Source organism: Oryzias latipes, chromosome 14 (assembly GCF_053564925.1).
Source record: "Oryzias latipes strain Hd-rR chromosome 14, Olatipes_Hd-rR_3.1".
Classification (NCBI taxonomy): domain Eukaryota; kingdom Metazoa; phylum Chordata; class Actinopteri; order Beloniformes; family Adrianichthyidae; genus Oryzias; species Oryzias latipes.
Genome location: NC_136250.1, coordinates 6,825,397 through 6,848,621, shown reverse-complemented (window position 1 = coordinate 6,848,621; position 23,225 = coordinate 6,825,397). Strand labels below are relative to the sequence as shown.

Here is a 23,225-nt window from a genome sequence, read left to right as displayed (position 1 = left end):
GAACTTCACCAAGGTGGTTCACACCTCCACATCCTGATGTGTTAAAAGAGGAGACGCTCCTGACAGCACTGACAGTCATTTCCTGTTACTGAGTTTACATGGCTGCTGGCAGAAACATGCAGGGTGCTTCTCTATTTTGGATGGTAGAAAGGTGAGCAGGTATTTGGGTTGAGAGTTGACACTGTGCAAACATGTGAAATGCAAACAAGGCTATCATTTGTGTTAATCAAAATTTAATATCAAGACCTTTTTACTGACAAAGTGTGGTATCCAAATCAGTGTTTGTGTTTGGATGTAGTACAAGAGAGATTAAGGGAAAATATTTATGTTGGCAATGACATGATGACATTTAAGATTTAGTCCTTTAAATGCACAGCTTGTGGTTTTATCAAGCTGATGATTCACTAAAAGAACAAATGTGACATTTTATTGGTCACATCCCTTCTTATTGGACAGGTTTCCTATTTCTGTAATGCTGCAATTGTTCAAGTGTCTGTAGAAATCCACAGAGTCCATGTAGTTTCTTCCAGCTTTGTTGAAGGACAAAACCTTTGGTCTGTACAATTTGGATGACTAATACAAAAAGCTTGGCTAGTTAGACTCCACTAAGCCTGTTGATCTGTTCCTCCTTGTCCAAACAGAAACAGAGAGCATGCATTGCACCATGGAGAGAGCAATTTGGAAGGGACTTGATAAGGAAATTTAGTATAAGGGCAAGTATGTAAAGGTAGCCCATTGATGTGGTAGACTGCACTTCCACCTCATAGCAAAATGGTTTTCAGAATCAATGGGTAAAGGTTAAGGACTTTGCAATCAGACGGAATGCCTTGGTTTGAATGCATAACTTAAACACAAGCGTGTTAGCTTGAGTTTCTTGTGTTGCACTTCTGGTGTCACCAGAAAAGATTTGAGCCAGTCCCCATCCCCAGAAGACTCTAATGAAGGCATATAAAAAGGATGGAACGGTGGCGTAATATTGCACAGAACACAGTTGGAACAAGAACTCTGAAACCATTTTCCAGGTTCAACATATTTTTTCTTAAATGTTTCTCAATAGTGTGGGGACACAAGCAGGATGTGAGCATAGATGGATGTTTGTTAAATGCATTCATGCAAGCACAAACAAACAAGGTGACACAGGGAGATGTAGCAATCCCCACAAAGCCCAGGAGGGATATATGATAGATAGGGAATCACTGTTTCAATTGGTCTTCTTCACCCCCTGTCTGAGTGGCCTGTAATTGAATGATCATTACACAAAAGTTACTGTTTTGGCCCCGCAGTCAAAAACAGGAGTCACGCTGGAAACTGCATTTGGTGAATTTGATTTATGAGGAACAAAGACAAAGTTGTTTTTCAAAACCAGCCTGATAGCAAACAGAGCGAAGTAAAGCTCATCGTCTTCTGCCTAAACACTAACACCAGTCGGCCTGCGACACGACCAGCAACCACTCAGCAAAACAGCTAGGACCTCTCATGGTGGAGACATTTTTAACAAATCTGTTTCCTTTATGTCTGTTCCTGAATGGCTCTATTCATTAAAATAACCTGCAGTCAATGGACTCTGCTGGCACGGCACATTTATACTCTTGTGTATCCGTGGCCTTCCAGATGCACAGGCATACTCATTGTCACTGACAAGAAACAAAGCATTCTGTTTGGTTTAGCTCATCTATAAAGGAGGACCATCTAATATAAATGAGTTCACGTAGTATTTTGCAATGGCAATGCGTTTCTTGTGCTCAGCCACCAAAAAAACAATGTATAATAAGCAATGTCCATCAGCATAAATACTAAAATGGTTACTACATATCAAAAAGATATTTCCATTCTGTAATAAAACTTAATATTTCAATTTACAATATATATAACACTTTAAGCAAACAAGCACCACAATCCACAATGAACAATTTAAATGTTAACTACTCTCTTGCAAAGAATAAGGTAACAAAGCACAATAAAAATTCTATAAATCACCTTTTGTAACAGCATTGTGTAAGGGCCGACCTTTTAGCAGCATTTCAGCGAAAACTTTTAGGAGTTTTTTAATACGATACAATGTCAAGCAGAAAAAAAGGATTGTCAACTATTTTAGAGGAACAACTGTTGCTAACCATCATTCTCAGAAGGGGCAAGAGGAAAACAACTCTGAAACATGCAATTTATATTGGCAACATTAAAAAAACAAAGGATACTCGTGCTTCAAATAAAAGAAAGGATTTACCACAAGATTTACAATAAACCTCACTTACTAGAACCTCCAGGAGACATTTGGATAATCTCAAACCCTTTAGGCACGGTGGTGGAAGGATAATGATGTGGGATTGCTTAGTACCATACATCTATATATTTTTTCTGTTTCATGCATACTTATGATAAAGAAATCCCTCAACGGAATAATTTAAATAAACTTCTAAGATTGTTTTACTTAAAGCTAAATGAAGAATAAATCAATATTTGTTATTTATCTGGAATAAAAAGTAAATCAATATATTTCAGATTATTAAAAGAACATCAATTACTATACAAACTTCAAAAGTAGAAATGCAAATAAATTTAAAACAGCTTAGAAAATGTGCTTATTTAATATAAAATCAATTAAAAAATAAAAGTCTTTGTCTTTTATTTTCACATAGAAAAGCATGTTGATGGAAATCTGATGAAAGATTATAAAAGATGCTGGACTCCAGGGTCACCTTGCCAAATTCTCCTCTAATATCAAAGCTCTAACATGCCAAGCTGTGTGTTGAGAGATGGCCTCAATATTTTTGGTAGGGAGCCATTTTGAAGGCTTACGCAAACTCATTTTCTATAGTTTTTGACACTAGTTGTCTATCCTAAGATTGGATGTTAATTCATCAAGCGTCTCAGAAAACAGAGTCATACTAGACTTCATAAATGTTTGAATGTACATCTCAGTACAATTTGACGGTTTTTGTTCTCAACACGTTTTCTTGGATTTTTGGCAGCATGTACAATAGATGTGAACACATGATAGCCAACCCTCAAAAGTGTGGTGATGTGCAATCAGGTATACACTTTTGTTCAGTGGCTCTTCTAAACAAATCAACAGACATTATCTTAACACTTCATAAATTGCACTTTTCTTATGAGCTGAACCGTATTTGATTCTCATGTTTATTAGAAATGAACAAATTAGAGGAATCTTTCTATATTTTAAGCTTATTTTGAAAACAACACTTGTAAAACGGTAATTATAAATCTTGAATACCCTAAATTACCATGAAAACACTGGTAGCTTGTTAGTTTATTGATTTGCTTCATAATATACTCATTATGTAATGTTTTGAATGAAACAAAAATGTTTTGCAGATCCAGTATTGCTTAAAGACAAAGAAGTTTAAATTAAGATCAGTTTGTGTTGTTTTGATGTGTTAATAGTTTCATTAAACAACGATTTAACATGTTAGGTGCATTTAGGGTCTCATACTTTTTCTATAACACTAAAATAGGAGGTGGGGGGAGTTGTCTCTAAATGACACTGAATAAACATTCTCTGAACTAGACTGGAAGTCTACAACAAATTTGCCAGGAAGAATCTATTTTATTTATTTGTTTGTTTATTTATTGAAACAGCATCTTGTATCTTTAAAATGTTTTTTTTATTTTGGTCTGCAGTAAGACGTTTGCAATGACTTTAAATGCACATTGCAACTGCTTAAATGGCTTATTTATTCCAATATTTTTAATGATGTATCTCATTTGATTACATGTGGGTTTAAAACATGAAAACAACCTCTGAGTTTGATCCCTAATGCAACACTTTTATTGATGTGTGACTTTTTTTTAATTGCTCATTTCCTTTTGACCGCTTTGCGTTTCTCCTACAACAGTAAGGGGTCGTTGTCTTCCCATTTGTTGAGTCCAAATCTCTATCAGGGGCAGGTCAGCACTGCAGGCTACCTGCTCCAGTACCCGTAACCACTTCCTTTCTGCAGCCACGCTTTTGTATGCGTGCTGAATATAGATTTGCATTTTCCTACATTAAATCACAAGAAAAGATGTTGCCTTGAAGGCAGCACATGCTGCTTTCACAGCGACAGTATACTGTTTTGAGTTAATGCTGCCATCCGAGGAAAAATATACCTTTACTTAGGCCACTATAGCATCTATATTCAAAAAGAAATCATATCATTTTGTCTTAAAAGTTTTCTTTAGCACTTAACTGTTAATTTATTCTAAGAATTATGCTTTTTCTCTGTGACTAAAAAATCCCGAACTAAAAATACTTAGTAAAGAAAAGAATAACAATTAATAAAAATTAAATACAGCCACTCTCTTTGTCATGCAAAAATCTATGAAGAGAAAACAAATGCTGGAATGTTTTGTAACAGTCATGCCATCTGTTCACCTGGACGTCTCCATAGTGTCCTTGGTGAGATATACAATCCAGTAGACCAGGTTGAAGGCGCCAAATGAAAGAGGAAAGAGGATGCGGGAATATTTGTCAATGATGCTGGTGCCAGTCAGAACATTGTTGGCCGGGACTGCTGAACCTTGCTGCAGGAAAGCTTGAGCATTGACAGGTGGGTTTGGAAATGTTTTGGCAGGACGCTCAAACAGTGGGGTGGAGTTCATTCTCTTCTTCAGCACACTACTGGCATCCACCTACATGAAGCAAACAGGAGAGATAAGCAGGTTAAACAAAGTTTCTCCAGTGTAAAATGTAGCATGATGCCATTTTTTCAAGACAAGAAATAATTAAAAAAAATAGACTGTAATTATCACAACAATGTTAACAATTACAACTCATATTTATTTCTTAGAAACTTATCATTTCAGCAATGTTAGGTATGTCAGGACCACAGGCTTTGGAGCCTCATGCAGTTCTGTGCTCTTTAGCTTCATGCATTAATGATTTAATGAGACAAAGGTAAAGTACCATATTAGAGTCTTTGGTATTACCCGAGCCCTGACACTCTACTATTACTACTCTACTATTACTACTATTAATGCATCAGGACCACCAAGAATATGATCAATGTCTTCAATCAAAATATGATTTAATGGCTACATTTCTGGTACTTTTTGTTACTGAAACAGAAAGAAAAACCTTACAGGTAGTTTAGAAATATACTGTATTCAAGAATGCCAATGTTGTTTTGTGACTATATTTAACAATGTGTTGTACTTATTTTAAAGCCCCCTAAAAGTTAATTATTGGTTGTCTTAAAAACAACTACAACAATTCTCTTCATGCGACCTTTTAGTCTCATAATGAAATATCACAGCACCAACTTCTAACAACTGGCACTGAGCATTTTTATGACCTTTTATATTCATCAACCAGATTTTCTTTATCTATTCCATATCAGCTTTGCTTTTAATAAGAGAGCAAGCCATGTTGGTAAATGTACATATAAACTTTTAAAAAATAAATGACACCATCTGGACCTTTTAATGTGCATCATAATTCAGCTTTTCAAATACTGGGCATTAAGCTGTATTCAGGCTTTGCACACATGTGCCTGTGGCACACAATCAGGACGAAAACGATTGTTTGGTTTAATTTTAACCGAAGCTGTTCTTTTCTTCTAGAGATGAGTGAGAAAATGTGTTGATGAATCACATGAAGTGGGAACACATTGTAAGAAACATATAGTTGTACACTCCACTTCAATTTTACATTAGGTCTGAATAACACGGTGAAGCCCCTGTGAGTGAGTATCACAGCACAAGTTTAGATTACATGTACTGCCTTCTGACTGAGTGCTGCATGCACGGTAAGCACAGCTGATCCAAATGACAAGCTATTTTCGATGATGACAACAGGCTTGCTTGGCTTCTTGGTGGTCAAATCCCAAAGGGATCCGCTTCTCTTTCCTTTCATCTACTGCTCTAATTTCCATCACTTTGACAGAGGGAGGATAAACATTGACAGATGCATGTATAAATGTGCAGCTATAGGGCTGCACACCATTGTGTCTGTTTGCTTTTCATCGCATGTGTAGGTGTTCATTTGAAATAAGGTCATGCCACGTGTGTACTACATCGTATTAAGTGGACAGAGGTTCATTTATGTGGGAGCTTGGTCGGCGTATGTTTGTGCATCACTTTTGGAGGTTGTTGGTGATATAGATCTGTACTTACTTTGTATGTGCTGTTAAAAAAAAGGTAGTAGGATTCTTTCACTTGTGAAGTATGAGAATAACATGCTCCTCACTAAAGATTCACTCTCAGTTTAAAATACTAAGTTGGATAGAAAAAGTTTCTATTTGACATCTTTATAAACGTGTGTGTGTTGTGCATTAGTATGTGGGAAACGTGACGTCAAGCAGAGTTGTCATTAATTAATGACTTTCATGAAAAGGGGCTTCACAAGATCCTACTTTTTTCTTTATTGACCCGCTGCTTGAAGTAAAGATAAAATGAAAACATGAAAGCCTTTTGGTATATTTTGATGTAAAACATCTGCAATGACAAAAAATGTAGATAAATAGGATAATAACATAGTATAATATAATAATATATTCATAGATAAGGAGTTTATTCAACATACCCTTTTGGTTTTCAGCCTTTAAAACCTATGGCAATGTCCAAATTCCCTCCCTACTAGCTAATTAATAAAAATCTATACAGTGTGGGACTATCTAGTGCCCTGGTTTTTAAAAGCAATTTGGATACTACTTTTTTAATTTTTTTAAAACAGGAAATACGACGACACTGATTGCATGAAAGAAAATCTTATTGATACAAGCATTTAATGATGACTATTTATGAATCCACTGTGTTCTGAAGATGAAAACGTAGATGGTTTCATTAAAAAAACACATCTACACACATATGTGTCACAAAATAGTTCAACAGCAATGCATCGTTGTCTATATTTCCCTAGTGGGCATCGATGTGCACTGGTTTTTTGCAGAGACTTCTGGGAAACTTCTAGGGCACTCAATTTTGAAATTGTAGGCTATGTCTGCCCTAATCCCAAACTATGAAAAAATTATATAGTGTGTGTATACCTAGTGCCCTGAATTTTAAAAACAATTTCGACAAAATGATCACTGCTTCTTTAAACGGCGAATATGACATCGCTGATTTCACGAAGTGAAAATCGACGATACCATCGTCCATCGTGATTGGTGACTGACCTCACGATGGAGAGACACCATCGTAATGCCACGCCCCCGCCAGGCTGCGAGTACCCAACATAAACCGCGCTTACGTGTGCAAATATCTTGATCGGATCAATGGTCGGATTAGAATTCAACCGTGTACATGGGCTCAGAATTTAACAAACGTTCACATGGGGTCACACTTTCGGTCGGGATAAATCATTCGCACATGCGCAGTAGTGTTTGAAATACAGGAAGAAGAAATTAGTTTTGGCCGAGCGGCTATCTACATAGATAGATCAGCTTGGTAATATACAAGATGATCTTCTAAACGTGCTTTTATTAATGTTACGGTTATTATGAAGCGCCTGTTAGCTCATCATTTTAATTTTAATCAGTGTAGTCAGTGCTTTTTCTGTTGAAGAACGGAGCCGGAAAGAAGCCAGGGTGCAGTATGCTAACACTGGCTAACAACATTTGCTTTGGAGGAACATAAAATACATTCTGCAATCTGCATCTTGGCTGCACGTAAATATGTGGGAATAACATCAGCCTTTATTTTGTCTTGACACGACTGGAAACACAAATCCACGTGATTGTTTACGGTTTCAAAGGAATGAGCGACATTTCTGCTTTGAACAGCTCACACACCGTCCCAAAGCCGCTGTGTGTGCTGACGGTCCGAGCTCTGCCCGGATACACACTTTCAGACCGGTTCTCCTAGCTCGTTCACCTAGAGCTGTGAGACGGATCGCAGTCCTAAGTCTCCCACACATAGCGCACACGTAACAAAGCATCCCCCCTTCCCCTCAAACACAAAGCTGTAAGTCCGCGCTCCACCGGTACACTTGACTAATTCAGTGCGGGAACGGACAACTTCTTTCCTATTTTTTATTTATTTATTTATTTTTTGTTAAAGACACTTCCCTCAGTTTATACTGGATCATCGCGGATGAGTCATTAGTTGGGAAATAAAACATAGAAAGTAAAATAACGAATAATAATTATATAATATTTATAATAACGAAAAATTACCCCCCCCCCCGACGGTATCATCGTCCATCCCGATGGTTTACTGCAAACATCGTCAACTGCCAGTTTAAGGGACATCGCCCAACCCTAGCACAATGCATTGCGGCCTAGCATCGCCAATCTATTGAGTGTCATTAAACACTGGATTTTCGCAGATAATTCTAGAAAATTTCTAGGGCACTCGACTTTGGAATTGTAGCTTCGGACAGCACTACAAAATAGTGAACGCACTATATAGTGCATTATGTAGTGCACTATGTAGTGAGTACTAATGGAATTCGGACATAGCCTATGACAAACACTATGGATCAGGCGTGATCAGTCAGTCAGAATGTGGAAAGACATGTTGTAGCTATTCTGCAGCAAGCTAGGTGATATACTTTTTGAGGTTGATAATAAAATTATGAAGAAGAAAAAACATCCACTATGACATTTGTAAACATGGTCACATTGGATTCTAAACACTATATGTTAAAAGCCATGTTCAAGAATCTGCGTTCCTGAACACACATCCCCTGTGTGAACATGGCATAAAAAAGATTTATTGTGTAGGTTGAATTACATACTGTAGGTTTTCTGAACATGCTTCAAATTCCAGGCACAATGTCACAAGGTGCTGTGACTCAAGAAAAGAGACAGAAAACCCCCAAAAATGTCCCAAGACATAGACTCTTCTACCAAAGTTGTCAAAGGTTGTTGAAGGTCAATGAAATACAAACGAAACTCTTTGAATAAAAGTTAAGCATCACACCCCCTCTATCAAACTGGCATATGCAGTTTTGCCCAAATAAACTTATTTTACCTTTTTTTCTGGTAATGAAATAGTGTTTTCTTAATGACTCCCTGAATCTCATATAGCTATCTCAGTCACTGCAAGTAAAGCACCTTTTCTAATTTCTTTGTAAATGTATTATTTTTATGTCTAACACATATTATATTTCATCTCCTGAAGCCCATAGTTTCAATACAGCTCAACTGACCTCAGTTACAGGTTACAGCCATGCATAGCAGACTATTCCTGCTCCAAATGTCTACCTTTCTCTGTCCTGTGTGTGGTGAAGAGTCTCCCGATGCATCTCTTCCTTTCCATCTTTCCCTTAACCCACTCCCACACCACAACCGCAAACACATGCTTGTCCCTCGCATCAATCTATCCACCTTCTCCTTCAAAGTGGCCTGGTTTTTCAGGCCCCTCTCTGCTTCATTGTGGTGCCTGCCCTCCTTTTAGTGAGCCTGCAGTGATCTGCTGGCTATTCCCTTAATCTATGGCTCTTACATAATCTGCTGCAACATCGTTCACAGAGCCACTGGCTGTTCCCTCATGTCAGTCTCTGTGGTTATCACACAGTTACAGGGATGAGCGGAGGACTGGGAGAGAGGAATGGATGGATGATATAATGGCACTAGATGGTTGGATAATACTTTTTTTCTACAATTGATGAGCAAACTGGATGTGGTTAGATATAATTTACTTCAGATTAGGCACATAGATGTAAAAACTTTGATTGTGTTCAGTCTTTTTTGTTAATGTGAGGAGGTAGCTGTGGATAAAGTGGAGATTGTATTGTTCATTTATTTAGACCAGGGGTCGGGAACCTATGGCTCGCGAGCCATATATGACTCTTTTGATGGTCACATGTGGCTCGCAGACAAATCCTTAATTATATTTTTTTTTCATTAGACCAGTCCTTCTCGGGCGCGATGCGATGCCAGAAGCGCGCAGTCGTAGCGGTGCTTAGAGAGAAAAATCTGCGCCAGCGCTATCAGTTTACTATTATCTATTATTTCACAGAGTTTGTACCACCTGGAAACCTGTGAATTGCCGTGCCTAAAACTGCGCCCTCCCGTCTCTGAGAAAGAGCGCGCAGTTGCGGGGACGGGATGTGTGAGGAAGAAAGCAGAGGGTGGGGGTGAGGTGTGTGGGCACGGCCAGTAGGTGAATCGCGCAGGGATTGTAAAAACGTAAAACCCACTGCCCGTCACTCACTGCAGTGTGTGAGTGTGTGTTTGGTTCCATGTCTGTCTCACATCTACAGAACATTCAGACCTACGATCACGTTTAAAGTCTCAACGCCTGCATGAAGCAGAAACTCACCACGTATCAACCAGACCAGACCATCAGAACTACCACGAGAAATACTCATCATTTATAAGCAACAGCATAACAATGTTATTAAAAAGAATCCACAGACTTATTGTCCTTTAAAAATGTTGAAATTAAATAAAATGCACACATTCATTTGTATTTTTAGTTTTAAACATATTGTCGCGGACTGAGCGGCTGTTGGGCCGCGTTGAAAGTTCTGAAGTTCATTGAACGCATCTGATTGGCTCTCAGTTCTGTCGCTCAGCCTGTTATTAGGTAGTTTGGACCAATGGTGTTCAGCCATGGGCCAAATAAGGGAAATGGGAGGGCTGGAGCAGGAGGGGGGAATATAAAGTTGGGAGAAGCGCTCTCGTCTCGGCGGGAGAGATTCAGGAGTTGCTGAATTAATTTACGGCATTTGTTACAGCCTGCATTAACCAGAATAAAGAACCTTAAAAGAGGTTAAGTCTCAGTGTGGGAAAAGGACACTACATTATTGTATGGCTCTTTCGAAATTACATTTCAAAATATGTGGCGTTTATGGCTCTCTTGGCCAAAAAGGTTCCCGACCCCTGATTTAGACCAAAACAAAAACAAAAGAATGATTGGCAATGGAGGAATGGCAATACTTGTTCATATGTGCACAACAGAACCTCTCGCTTACACCATTAATCTTTCATTAACACATAGCAAAGTCCCAAAAATGACTAAAACAGCTCAAATAATACCCATATATAAGTCTGGGGACAAATATGATATTAAAAATTATAGACCCACATTAATACTGCCAATTCTTTCCAAAGTATTTGAGCGAGTTGTGTACTCAAGATTATCAGACTATTTTGTAAAACACAATGTACTAGTGTCTCAACAATATGGCTTTAGGAAAAACAGCACCACGGGTATGGCTATCTTAGATCTTGTAGAAAAAATTAATGACGCCTTTGAAAGAGGTGAATATGGTATTGGGGTTTTTCTGGATCTTTCAAAGGCATTTGACACTAGATCATGAAATACTACTCAGCAAATTAAGGCATTACGGGGTCAGGGGATTAGTGCTTCAATGGTTCAGGAGTTATATCTGTGGAAGAGAGCAATATGTAAAAGTTGATGAACTAAAATCACAGAAACTCAACATTCAAACGGGTGTACCACAAGGATCCATATTGGGACCACTTCTCTTCATAATTTATATAAATGATTGCGTTTACTGTTACGGCGCCATCCACAAAATACTTTTGCAGACGATACTAGTTTATTCATATCACATAGAAATATGGACCTATTAGAAAAACTCCTAAATGAAAAAATAGTAAAAGTAGATACTTGGTTCAAATGCAATAACTTGTCATTAAACACTAGCAAAACCTTTTTTATCATATTCCACACATCCAGACACAAATCCACCTACAGGAAATTAAACATAAATATAGATGGGCGATCTTTACAACAGGTGGACTCAATAAAATTTCTTGGAATCCATATAGATCAATTTATAAATTTTAAAAAACAGATAGAAGAACTAGTTAAAAAATTATCTAAATTTGTTGGTTTATTCTATAAGATTCGGCACATGCTCTCATCAGATGCATTGCTAACATTATACAGATCCCTGTTTGAGCCTCACCTGAATTACTGTAACATCATATGGAATAACACATTCTCTACCTACACGACAAAACTCCAGATTACACAAAAAAAGCAATAAGAGCAATAACCTGGTCCACGCCAAATTCTCCAACGGATCCACTCTTCCACAGATACAGCCTTCTGAAGTTACCGGAACTTAACACGTATCATGACGCACGCACAATGTACAGTGTAGTTAATAAATTAGTCGTTTGTGTGACCTCATGCCACTTTTTTTGCCCTCTTATCACCATGACACCAGGGGAAAGCATATGCTAAAAGGCAAAAACAGAAAGTTACAATGTACAAGCTTCTCTGTTTGTACTAGAGGTCCACAAAATTGGAATATATTAGACAATGATGTTAAACAGTCTGCTACAATATACATGTTTAAAAGGAAACTGGAATTGCTATTACTGCCAACATACTGTACAAATGCTGCTCCGACCGAAGCCACCTATTAACGTGTGTGATTTCTCCTTTGTTGATACTTATATGGCCACACGCCTCAGTTTATGTTGGACAATAGGGACAATGAATTTGAACAACACTTTCCACTATATTACCATCATTTTCTCATACTATTATTGTATTTTATTTATTTAATTATTTTCTTTTCTTTTTTCTTTTTCTTTTCCTTCCGCCTCTAATCTTCTGTACTTTTATGCTTGTATAAAATGCTGGACCCCTAATAATAAGCAGCTGCTTCAGGGATCTCCATTTTTTCCACATTCTGTACTGTAAGGGGATTTTTTGCTTTGACATATTGTGGAAAACTAAACTAAACTAAACTAAACTAAACTAAACTAAACTAAACTAAACTAAACTAAACTAAACTAAACTAAACTAAACTAAACTGGGAGAATTGAGTTTTTTTGTTATGAGTAGTGGAGTATAGTTAACATGGATTTCTTAAAAATGGCATGTGAAATGGTCCTTCTGGGAGCCGAACTGAAGTCACTTCTTCAAATAGATTTTTCATATTCATGAGCTGCTCATTAACAGCCTGAATGTGTCATTCTACCACATCCCACTTTGAAAAAGACCGTCACTCCATCCAAGAAGTAAGCACCGCAACATGTGTTAACTGTTCTGGGTCAACCACTACTAAAAAGTGAGCAACACAAACATTCACCATACCAACAGTAGTATGGACCGCTAAGACAAAGCAGGTTGGATGTAGTGAGTCACAATGGTGATGCCAAATATCTCTCTGGCATCCCGCCTCAGCAGAAACAGATTCATCAGCTTTACAGCCTCTCTCTGTAAAATTATCAGGTTCAACAGCGACCTCTGACACCTGCTCTTGTCTGATAAGAGTGAAGCTTGGCGTAACGTCTGCATTAAGGGTGACATTCCGTGTGGGAAACTTCAAAATGTCCGATATGTGTTTCATCAAGTCATGTAATAGACAAAATCCTTAATATAAATTCATGTCAACAATAAGCAGCTAAACCGGAGTGGTAAAACCTTTACCTTTAGATAATTTGTCAAGAAGAGACTTTGGAGAGTATTTACAAATGTAGATTGCCATAATTGATCATATTTAGAAACAAATAAAGCCCCACAATGTGCAAGATAAGTCTCAAAGTTAATTTGACTTTCAAAGCCCAGTGTGACTGGCAGCTTCAAGCATTGCAACCCTCACTTAGGCGCAGTCAAGAAACCACAGCTGACCTGAGCAGGTGGACTCTAGTCCAAAATACATCTGATGTGATTGATAAACATGCAGTGGTGCAATAAATCAAAAATATTGCACTATTTACTATTCTTTATGCAGAAGGCCCTGCTGCAAACTAAGTTTTGTTCTACAAGACTGACCACAGATTCATTAATTCATTCATTCAGCTGTTTGTTCCCTTTCGGGGTCACGAGGCTGCCGGAGCCTATCCCAGCCACTAGTGGACGAAGGCAGGGGACATCCTGGACAGGTAGCCAGTCTGTCGCAGGGCCTGACCAAAGGTACAGTTTGCATTTGTATTTCATAAAGGTTTATGAAACAAACTGTGCAGTGTGAGGATGCTTTAAGTACAGTAAAAAAAAAAAAAAAGGTGTTGGTAGGGTGATAGTTTCTGACCCATAAACATTTTACTTGGCATCGAGTTGTAATTCTACTACTGGGTAAATATGCGGAACAATACAAAGAGGATGTGTTGTAAGTGCCACTCCACTTAAGAATGCCACTCCACACCATTTTAGAATTTCACTGACCAACTGTCAATGCATAAGTAAGATTAATAAGTATATCCAGTGAAAGAAAATACACAGTTATTTATCCCAACAATGTATCATAACAAATAAGAGTATTCTGAATTTTTAATGAGATTTTAAGCATAAGGAAAATGACCCTTACTGAAGGAGGTTCAGTTTAAAAACCAGACTTCTTCAACATGGAGTCTCTCTTTATTTTTATATGTTTGAGAATTAAACCAGAAATAGTGGCAACTCTACTGTAGACACACCAGATTTTTGACCACTTGATTGTGACAGTCAGATTGTGACAGACAAGTCAAACTCTAAAGTTATGTTCACACTGCCTTCAGCAATGCACGTTCAAGCGGCCATTTCCAATGAAAAGTCTATGTAAACACATGTTTTGGGCATTCAAAATTCTTGCATTCACGTGTAGCTATGCGAGTTTTTACAACCATTTTTGGGCTGTACGTACAAAACAAGTGATCATTGAACACAAGTTGAAAGTTAAACCTAGTTGAATTTTGACCAATCAGGGACTTAGATTTGGTAGTGGGGCATGGATGGCAGTGCAAACCATTTGAAAATTGATCATGGAGAAATTAATAATTGCAAATTTTTCCCAGAGAGAAATACAGTATGACACCAAGCCTTTCATATAATGGAATAGAGCTGTAAAAGAAAAAGCCTGTAGCAGGATTCGCAAAATTTGTTCTGCTTCGACATTTTGCACCAAGCCTCTTCCAATTGTAGGTGGCAGACATGCATTGGCAAGCACTTGGCAAGTGAAAGAAGAAACCCCTCCCTCCTCGTCCAGAATGAACACTATGGGCTATACCCGCTAAACGCAGGTTCTTGGACGGGTCCTGTGTGTCTGTATCTTAAGTGCAAAAACTAACCAAGCCACTATCAGAGAAACAACATTTTTCATGCACAGATGGAATGAAAACCTTAACAAAATAAACGCAGCCTTTACAAACCATCTAATCTTTGTTTGTGCTATTATTTCTGATGTTTCACTTCTGTAAAAAAAATATTCCAAATCTTTCTTTTGACTGTTTGAATTAAATAAACTGACAGAAAACACAAACAACCTGTCAAACATCTGTCCTTCTCAAAAAATGCAGTAAATAGACACTTCTATGCCATATGGAGCATCTAATCTGACTGTTGTCACAGTCTTGACTCATTCATACAGTGCTTCTTATCCTACGTAAACTTTCAATAAAGACAAAAAACTGGAAATTCTTTTTAAATTAATCAAAACATGGTCGGAGTGAGATTTTAACAGAAGCTGACTATATTCACTGTCAAGTTATTTTGCCCCACTTGAAGGGGAAATCGTCAAATGGAGGAAATGCCAGCAGGACTCCACTCATGAATCAAGAACTCCATGAACGTGTCTCTTTTCTTTATTTGTATTTGACTTTAGACGGACACCTTTTCCAGTGTTAATGAGTAGAAGAAACCAAGCAAGGTGAAAAACCTGTACAGAAATAATACTTGTGAAAATATATTCTGTTTTACAATCAAATTACAAATAACTATAATTTAATTTCAAATACCAAAATATCATATTTCAAATGATCAAGTTTCACACAACAATGCACCGTGATCAATTAATCAAACAGGCATAGAAAATACATTTCAAACAATTCACGTCTAAAGCGCACCGATAACGCGATAGACAGCTGATCTCTAAAGGCGCCCCTGAAACAGCTCATCAACCCCCGATCACTTCCGCATCTTACCGGCTGCCTCTCCACTTTTTTAGGTGCCTTGTTCGGGATTTTTCTTTAATCTGATGGTTGGCCCAAACGTCTGCTTCCTTCAGTTCGCTGTTCACTGTCTGACCAGTGATCACCGCTTTTGCACGACACGTAAATCACCATGCGCGCACAGGCGTGCGGATGCAGGTTTAATCAATCTCACCTGTTGCGGATGACCTACTTTTGGAATCTTGTTTTTCATTTTAAATATTTTTCTTAAATTTTATAATTCACTTTCCAAATATTCAATTTCCACCCTGTTTTATCTTTCTTCAACCATTTTAATTTACATATACACACGCTTTTTTTTTTTCGAGCATTAAGTGAGTTTTGAGCTAACATTCACATATCTTGACAAAATAGAAAAGAAAAACTAAACATAAGAGGTTTTTACTGAAAATACCATTGTTCTGGGTTATAGATGGCTCCCAAAACAACAATAATGTTTCAAAAGGTCAAGCCTGTTTTTTCAACTATTGAGTACACAAGTCTTTTTGGTTTACTCGGTCTTCAAACATTAAACTTAAAACGTTCAGGTGCTTTTATTAGCTAAGATTTCAGACCACGAAGTCGTTTTCTAACTAACATTACATAAAAAATGTTTTAAGCATCTAAAGAAAAATCCCTGAAAGCACAAGATGTAAATCCAATTTTACTGCCTTTTAGATAATGAATTGTCATTTTTCAGAAAAAAAAACACAACATACCATTACGTGATGAGTGACTGCATGCAATCTGTTTGCCTCAACTCAGCAGTTTATACGGCCTGTCCAAGTACAACAGCAGTAATCTCTGGATACTTTTATTTTTAAGGCATTACATGGATTGGGGATTTATAACTTCCAGCTATATTTAGAAACGTGTTTACATCTTGAGTAGTTCCACAGTAAGTATTTTAGATTAGAAATATTTTGCCATTCAAACAAATGAGTAAAAATGTATGTAGAAATGTATTTATTAAGGCAACCATAAGACCCGCCTACCATCCTCAGCTTGTTCATTTTAAACTATGGGAATCACATGTGATGTTACTGCATGGCGTGTGTTAACACAGGGAGAAAGACTCACTGATGAAACCTCGCCATCGTTTCCAGTGGCCGCAGCTGCGGCCACAGCTGCTGCCTCTTGAGCTGCCGCCCTCATGGCTGCTGCTTTCCGCAGTTCCCGATTGGCCTGAAGCGTGGAGAAGTAGTTGACAGCCGCAAACTCAATAAGAGCAGAGAAGACAAAGGCAAAGCAAACGGCTATGAACCAATCCATTGCTGTAGCATAAGAAACTTTTGGAAGGGAGTGGCGGGCGCTGATGCTGAGGGTCGTCATGGTCAGGACGGTTGTGATACCTGGAAGCAGGGAGAATGACACATTTAACCTGGGGTTTTCATTTCAATGCACATGTACCTTGTATTTGTGCTTAAGCACCCATGCTATTTCCAAATAGTGGAACAGTGTGATCATCCAAAACATAGTTGTATTCAAAGTGTATTATCTTATTAGGAGAAACCGAGTTGAAACGATCCTGAGCCACAGTACGTTTTTTACCAGGAGCCATGGTAAAGTGCAATGAACTGACACTGATTCCAATACAGGGGAAACAATAGAACTGGTCGTGAAACGTTCGGGATTCATTTGTACTTATAGAGAATAACGCGCCCAACTGTTCAAACACAAGTGACATCTGAACCGTGGTTCGACTAAACAATGTATTTGGCACTTCATACGTCATCAACCATGTGATCTGCGCTAGTTGACACTCGCCCGGAAACATTGTGCCGAGAACCACTCTGTTTCATGAAGGTGAGCGTCCGTGTCAAACGGGCCATCCTATATAGTTTGGTGTGCCTTATATATGACACAAGTTTGAAAATAAAACCTTCATTGCACCCTGCAGTGCATTAAATATGATAGCTATCACCAAATTGTTGATACAGCAATAGCAGGCACAATGAAATTAGTTTTTGGTGTGTATATATTTAAGGGATAAGGGCCAACGAGTTGTCCATTATCAGAAATTAACGAACAACGTGGAAGCCTGCTTCCATGAAGTCCATTAATTTATGATATCTAAGGTGTCAGTTATCATACACGTTGAAGGCCATTATCCCGGTTATACCATGGTCATTTACAAAAGAAAAACATTCAATCAATTTTTAGTACTTTATTCTTGATAATTCTTCTGGTTTGAATCACTTTTTCAAAAAAGCTGACTATTTTATGGGGCATGTTGTCATGGTAATATCTGAGCAGGCACTGACCTCGACTGCAGCGGCAAAGGAAAGTGATATATATGCTGATCGTCATGATAGGTTAGATAAAGCATCAGTTCAGAGAGAAAGTTCACCTCCCATCACTTGTTTTTGTCCAGAAGATGAAGCAAAAATTTGTTTCAAAGAAGCCACCGCAGTGATAGAGAACATTTGTCTATGTGACCGGAACGTATGCATTATTACTGTCCATTATCTCTTTTTAATCCACACCCAGAAGCCAATCAGAATCAAGTATTCACAAGTATTAAGTATTTTTAACCAGAACACTGTAACGCCCCAGTAATTCATAACTCTACTACGAAGTTCCGAATAATCAATGGGACGTTTTTCTTCATGTTAGGCGTTTACTCCCAAATGTAGCCAGAGTCATAACATTGAGGATCCTCTCAAGGCTCATATGAAGTTGCTGCATTTAGAATTCAACCTGATTTTTTCTAGAACACTGCAAAAAGGTGCAGCCCCACAGATAACCATTATTTTAAAGTGGCAGAAATCACAGCCTTCCATTTGCTGCAACCAAATGGAAGTCAAAATCAACAACTGCTCGCAGAGGTTGTAAAAATGATACTTCTAATTCTCCTTCTCATCTTCAGCTCAGGTGGAGCTTAAAACACCAACTCCACTGCTGAATATAGATCAGAGAACGCATAGACCCTTTTCATGATGTTCATTAGATGTAAAAGACTATTTAGGGGGCTGGTTCCAGCATTGCTTCTGCTTCTCCATTTTCTTTTTCTTTCCAATAATTAAAAAGATAATGGCAGGCAAAAGCATCCTTCAAGCTAGATTGAATTGATTTTATTTTATTTTAAAATGATATATATTTTCATGTCATGCTTTAAAAGCTAGGACATCTTCTGAAGGCCATGTGGTGAGCTCCAGCAGGCTGAAGATGAACCCTGGTGAGTGTTTATGCTCTAGCACAACAACCACATGCAATCTCTCTCCATTCACACATTTTGATATAGATATGTCACGTTTTTGGTTTCTTTGCTTTTGTGTTCTAGTTGTTTTTTGCTCTGTGATGCTTTGAGTTAACTCCCTGTTTTATTTTGTAGAATTTCCTGCTTTCTGTTGGTTGCGAGTTTTTCCTTTTCCCCATCTGTCCTGATTGTGTTCACCTGTGTCTCGTCTTGGCTGTGTGTATTTAAATCTTGTCTTTCCCTTCCTCCTGTGCTGGTCCATAGTTTGTCGTTTTGATGTTCCACGTTTTCAGTGTCTTTCTAGTGTTTCAAGTTTTCGAGTGTTTCAGTCCTGCTCAGCAGTGGTACTTTGGTTTGTTTAGTTTAGTTATTAAAGCTCCTGTTTCCTGGGACCTCCTGCCTCCTCCTCCTCTTTGTGCCTGGGTGCTTCCCTCATTTCCCCTTATAACAAGATACCCTACCATTAAGTGAACCTGCTTACCTTGCCTATGCTTAAAGACCCACTCCAAAAGAAATTTTCTTTAATTTTTTTTAACATGTTCTTGTGGCATTTTACTGATGAAGGATATGTAGACCAGTGTTTTTCAACCTTTTCTGAGCCACGGCACACTTTAACCTTAAAAAAAATCCCGCGGCACACCAGGATCCAAAAATTTAAAAAAACAAAAAAAACGGAGAAACTCAGTCTGTATTGATCTACAGCCCCTCCACAATCTCACATGCATTTTTGAGATAATTGTGGCAGAAAAAGCTTGAAACTGCAGCTGTTTTTTTCTAAAAGATGCAATAAAAGTTAAGTTAGAAGATGTAAAAACAGTTTGATGTGTGTTCGTTGATTTCAAGACGTTTAACAACAGATCTCCTTGAGCGCTGTCACTCTCACAACCCAATGCATCATGGGAGATGTAGTGCATTAAACGGCCGGCAAAGATCGCGTCTCTGAGCTTCCTTGTTTTGTTCACTTGTTCCACGGTCTGACATCGGATTCTGTGGAAAGCTGCACCGATAAAGACGAGCTTTAGCTGGTATTTTTGTTAGAACTGAGCGACTTTACGAGCTAAATCGGGACAAGGAAGTGAAGACTTTAACCACTTCTGATTGGTCAGACTGATGACATGTGATTAAGCTCCCCAAGAATGATTGGTGGAGACAGTTAAAAGGACGGGACTTTTCCAAAATACAGCCGGAGTTGCAGCTGAATCGCGGTACGTCATTCTTATCAAAATGTCTTTAATAAAATAAAATAAACGCAAAGAAAAAGTATTTTACGATCTTTTATATTCCTAACTCCTCAGTGTTTTATCAGGGCCTGTTTGGATGAACAGAGAGCTGAAATCCTGGAGATGGGAAATGTTTAGTTTTTCAGTTAATGAGGGCAATTTCCCACGGCACACTTGACCATCTCCCACGGCACACTAGTGTGCCGCGGCACACTGGTTGAAAAACACTGATGTAGACTATGAAGAAATTCAAGCCTAAAATTGCATTTTTGATTTTTTTTTATTTTATTTTAGTATTCAAATCATTGTGAATCGGTAGCAGACAAAAACAAGATTAAAAGATTTCAAGTACAATTGAAAAAGATTGTACTTGGGATGTTGCAGATACAATGGGTGTGCCACAATCTCCCTGTTCTGCCCCAATTCCATTGCATCCACTTGCAGACAAATGAATCCATATACGTCTTTGTTTACCTCGTCTGAACTGGCATCTGGCTCAAAACTGAAAAGCTGGATGGCTCTGATATCACTCACCATTTTTGTTGCACCTGTAATTTCAGGTTGTGGTTGAGAGGGGCTGTAAACTAGCAAGATAGCATGTAAACAGAGAGCTTTCAGCAACAGGGAAGGCGGGGGTAGTCCCACCCACACCTCAGAACTCATGTCTCATAAAGCATAAATCTTAAATTCCTGCTAATGCTACTATCTAATGATCCACTAATTAATCACATGCTCACTAGAATATCTACAGTACAATGTTTTTAACTTAAAGTCCCACTCCAACACTATTTTTACCTATTGTGAAAGCGTTCCCGGTGGTCTTTTAAATATGATTATGCAAAAACTGTGTTGTTTTCAAGGACATAGTTTCTGCTGAGTGGCAGGAATTCATTCAAAATTTGCTTTAAAGTTGCAGACAAGACCGTTGGCACGGAAGTAACCCTCTGCTGATATCCCTTTATTTATACTCGCTTACTCTAGCTTACAGCCCCTGACAACCACAACCTAACATTAGCAGTGCAACAAAAGTGTCGAGAAATATTAAAGCTATTCAATTGTACAGTTTAGAGCCAGAAGCCAGCTCAGACTATGGAAGAAAAGACAAACATGGATCAATTTATCTTTAAGTGGATGCAACAAAACGGAGATGGGAGGCTCCATTCCTCAGCATCAGTTTTGAAAAAGTTGCTGCAACCCAACTGAGAACTTTTTTTTCAAACTACGAGTTATTACGTGCTTCTGATTCATGAAGATTTGAAAAAAGAAATACTAAAAAACACACATTTAATATATATAATATATATAATCCTCCATCATGCAGAAAATGCTAAAAAAAACTATTAAAAACACAGAAAAACACCAGTTTAGTTGGAGTGGGTTTTTGAGGTAAATCCTACACCCACATAGCATTTAAAAATATATATTTTTTTGCTTGTGTTGCACAATTTTTTTCTGTTCTTTTCTCCAAATAAAGGCATCAAAATGTACTTTGGCATTAGATTTCTTTTCTAAATGATAAAATCTTACTCTTGAAGTAAAAAAACCAATGTATTCCATTAGCAAAGTGTCAATCTATTCTAGGAAAAATGGCCCTTGAACAACGCTTTGTCAAAAGTGTTTTGTAGCTGTGCATTGATAATGTTGAAGCCTACAGAGAGATTTAATGCACCAAATAAAGTCTCAAAAGCTTTTCCAAAGCACTCCAATACTTAAAAGTATTTAGATGCCACGTTTACAGCCTCCTCCAACAGCGAACTGACACTGACTGTCACAGTCACAAGAACAAGATGAATGATTGCAAAAAGATGGGAGGTATGTAGGAAAAAAACAGCTGTCAAAGTAAAAAAGGAGAGGCAGGAGAATGGGAAAAGAGTGTAGGAGAGAGGGGGATGAAGTCTAAAGACAGGACAGAAATTGAATGCTTGGGGCATGTGCTTTTATAGGAAAAAAGTAAGATACAAATTAGGCCACTCTCAATTAAGCTTGTAAGACCTGTGCTCAGGGGACTCAACTCTTACAGGGGCTGTTGACAAGCCAGCACACAAAACACTATAACTTAATGTAGAACATCTTTTTTTTCTTTTCTCTTTACATGCATCCTCCACAGAATCTAGGTTATATTTTCCTAATCAGATATCGCGAATCTTAGAAACTCATGAAATAGATTTTAGAATACATGTTCCTCCAAGCTTGTAGGGCCAATGACTCACATCTGAACCAAAAAGGTCTAAACAATAACCTGTTTTAGCTCTCTTTTCACATTCATGAAAACAGAATGAGAAATTATATTAATGTGCATGCACTTTCACACATTTTCTTGTCATTTTGCTTCCCTGCATCGCCTCCCTCAGTTCCTCTTATTCCTTTCTTCCTGTCTCTAAACATCTCTTCTCCCGAGGCTAGCGCTTGGTGGCAAATGTAGCGTAATGTGATGTGAACAAGCATAACCTGTGAGTGCTCGGAAGAGGTCCAAGTAAATAGCATCAACCTCTTAGTCCTTGCATGACCACATATATATGTAATCTGTGCAACTTTACCCAAATGAAAGAGGAACAAGTCTCGGAATGTTAAAACAAACTGACTACTTTTTTTTGTTACAATAGGATCAAAGTTAAAAAGTGGATATTAAAGCAACACAAGTACATCATGTGTTAGTGTTTAGCCTGGTAAGTCGTATTTTATTACAAATAACTTTTATTGAAATGCACATCACAAAAGCCTACTCCAGTATTGGATTCGGGATTAAAGAGGAACACGTCAAAACCAAAACTTATTTATAAAGAAAAAGTTGTGCACAAAATTAATAATTCTTGCACAACTTTGCAAAAAAATATGAATACAACATTTAGTTTAATGTTTAACTTTTCTGTTGTTGAATACTTTTGGTCCATAGCTCTGTTGAAAATTGAATAAAACAGATACCAACACAGCAAACTCACTGTATTTCGTCAAAGCAAGGCATCAACAGCTGATTGTCTAAACAACGCACCAGCTGATAGGTTCAGACTCAAAAGTGGCGAAAAATAGCTCTGA

General features: G+C 37.9%; 1 protein-coding gene across 2 annotated transcripts in view; it reads right to left on the bottom strand.

The window, feature by feature from the left end:
* Nucleotides 1-23,225, bottom strand: part of gabra6b (gamma-aminobutyric acid type A receptor subunit alpha6b) — a 43,265-nt gene that overhangs the window by 6,064 nt on the left and 13,976 nt on the right. For both annotated transcript variants that reach the window (XM_023962604.2, XM_023962605.2), the window contains 2 exons: nt 16,854-17,125; nt 4,373-4,629 (listed from right to left, as the gene is read on the bottom strand). In XM_023962604.2, coding sequence (XP_023818372.1) covers nt 4,373-4,629; nt 16,854-17,125 — 529 coding nt within the window. The remainder of the gene's footprint in view (nt 1-4,372; nt 4,630-16,853; nt 17,126-23,225) is intronic.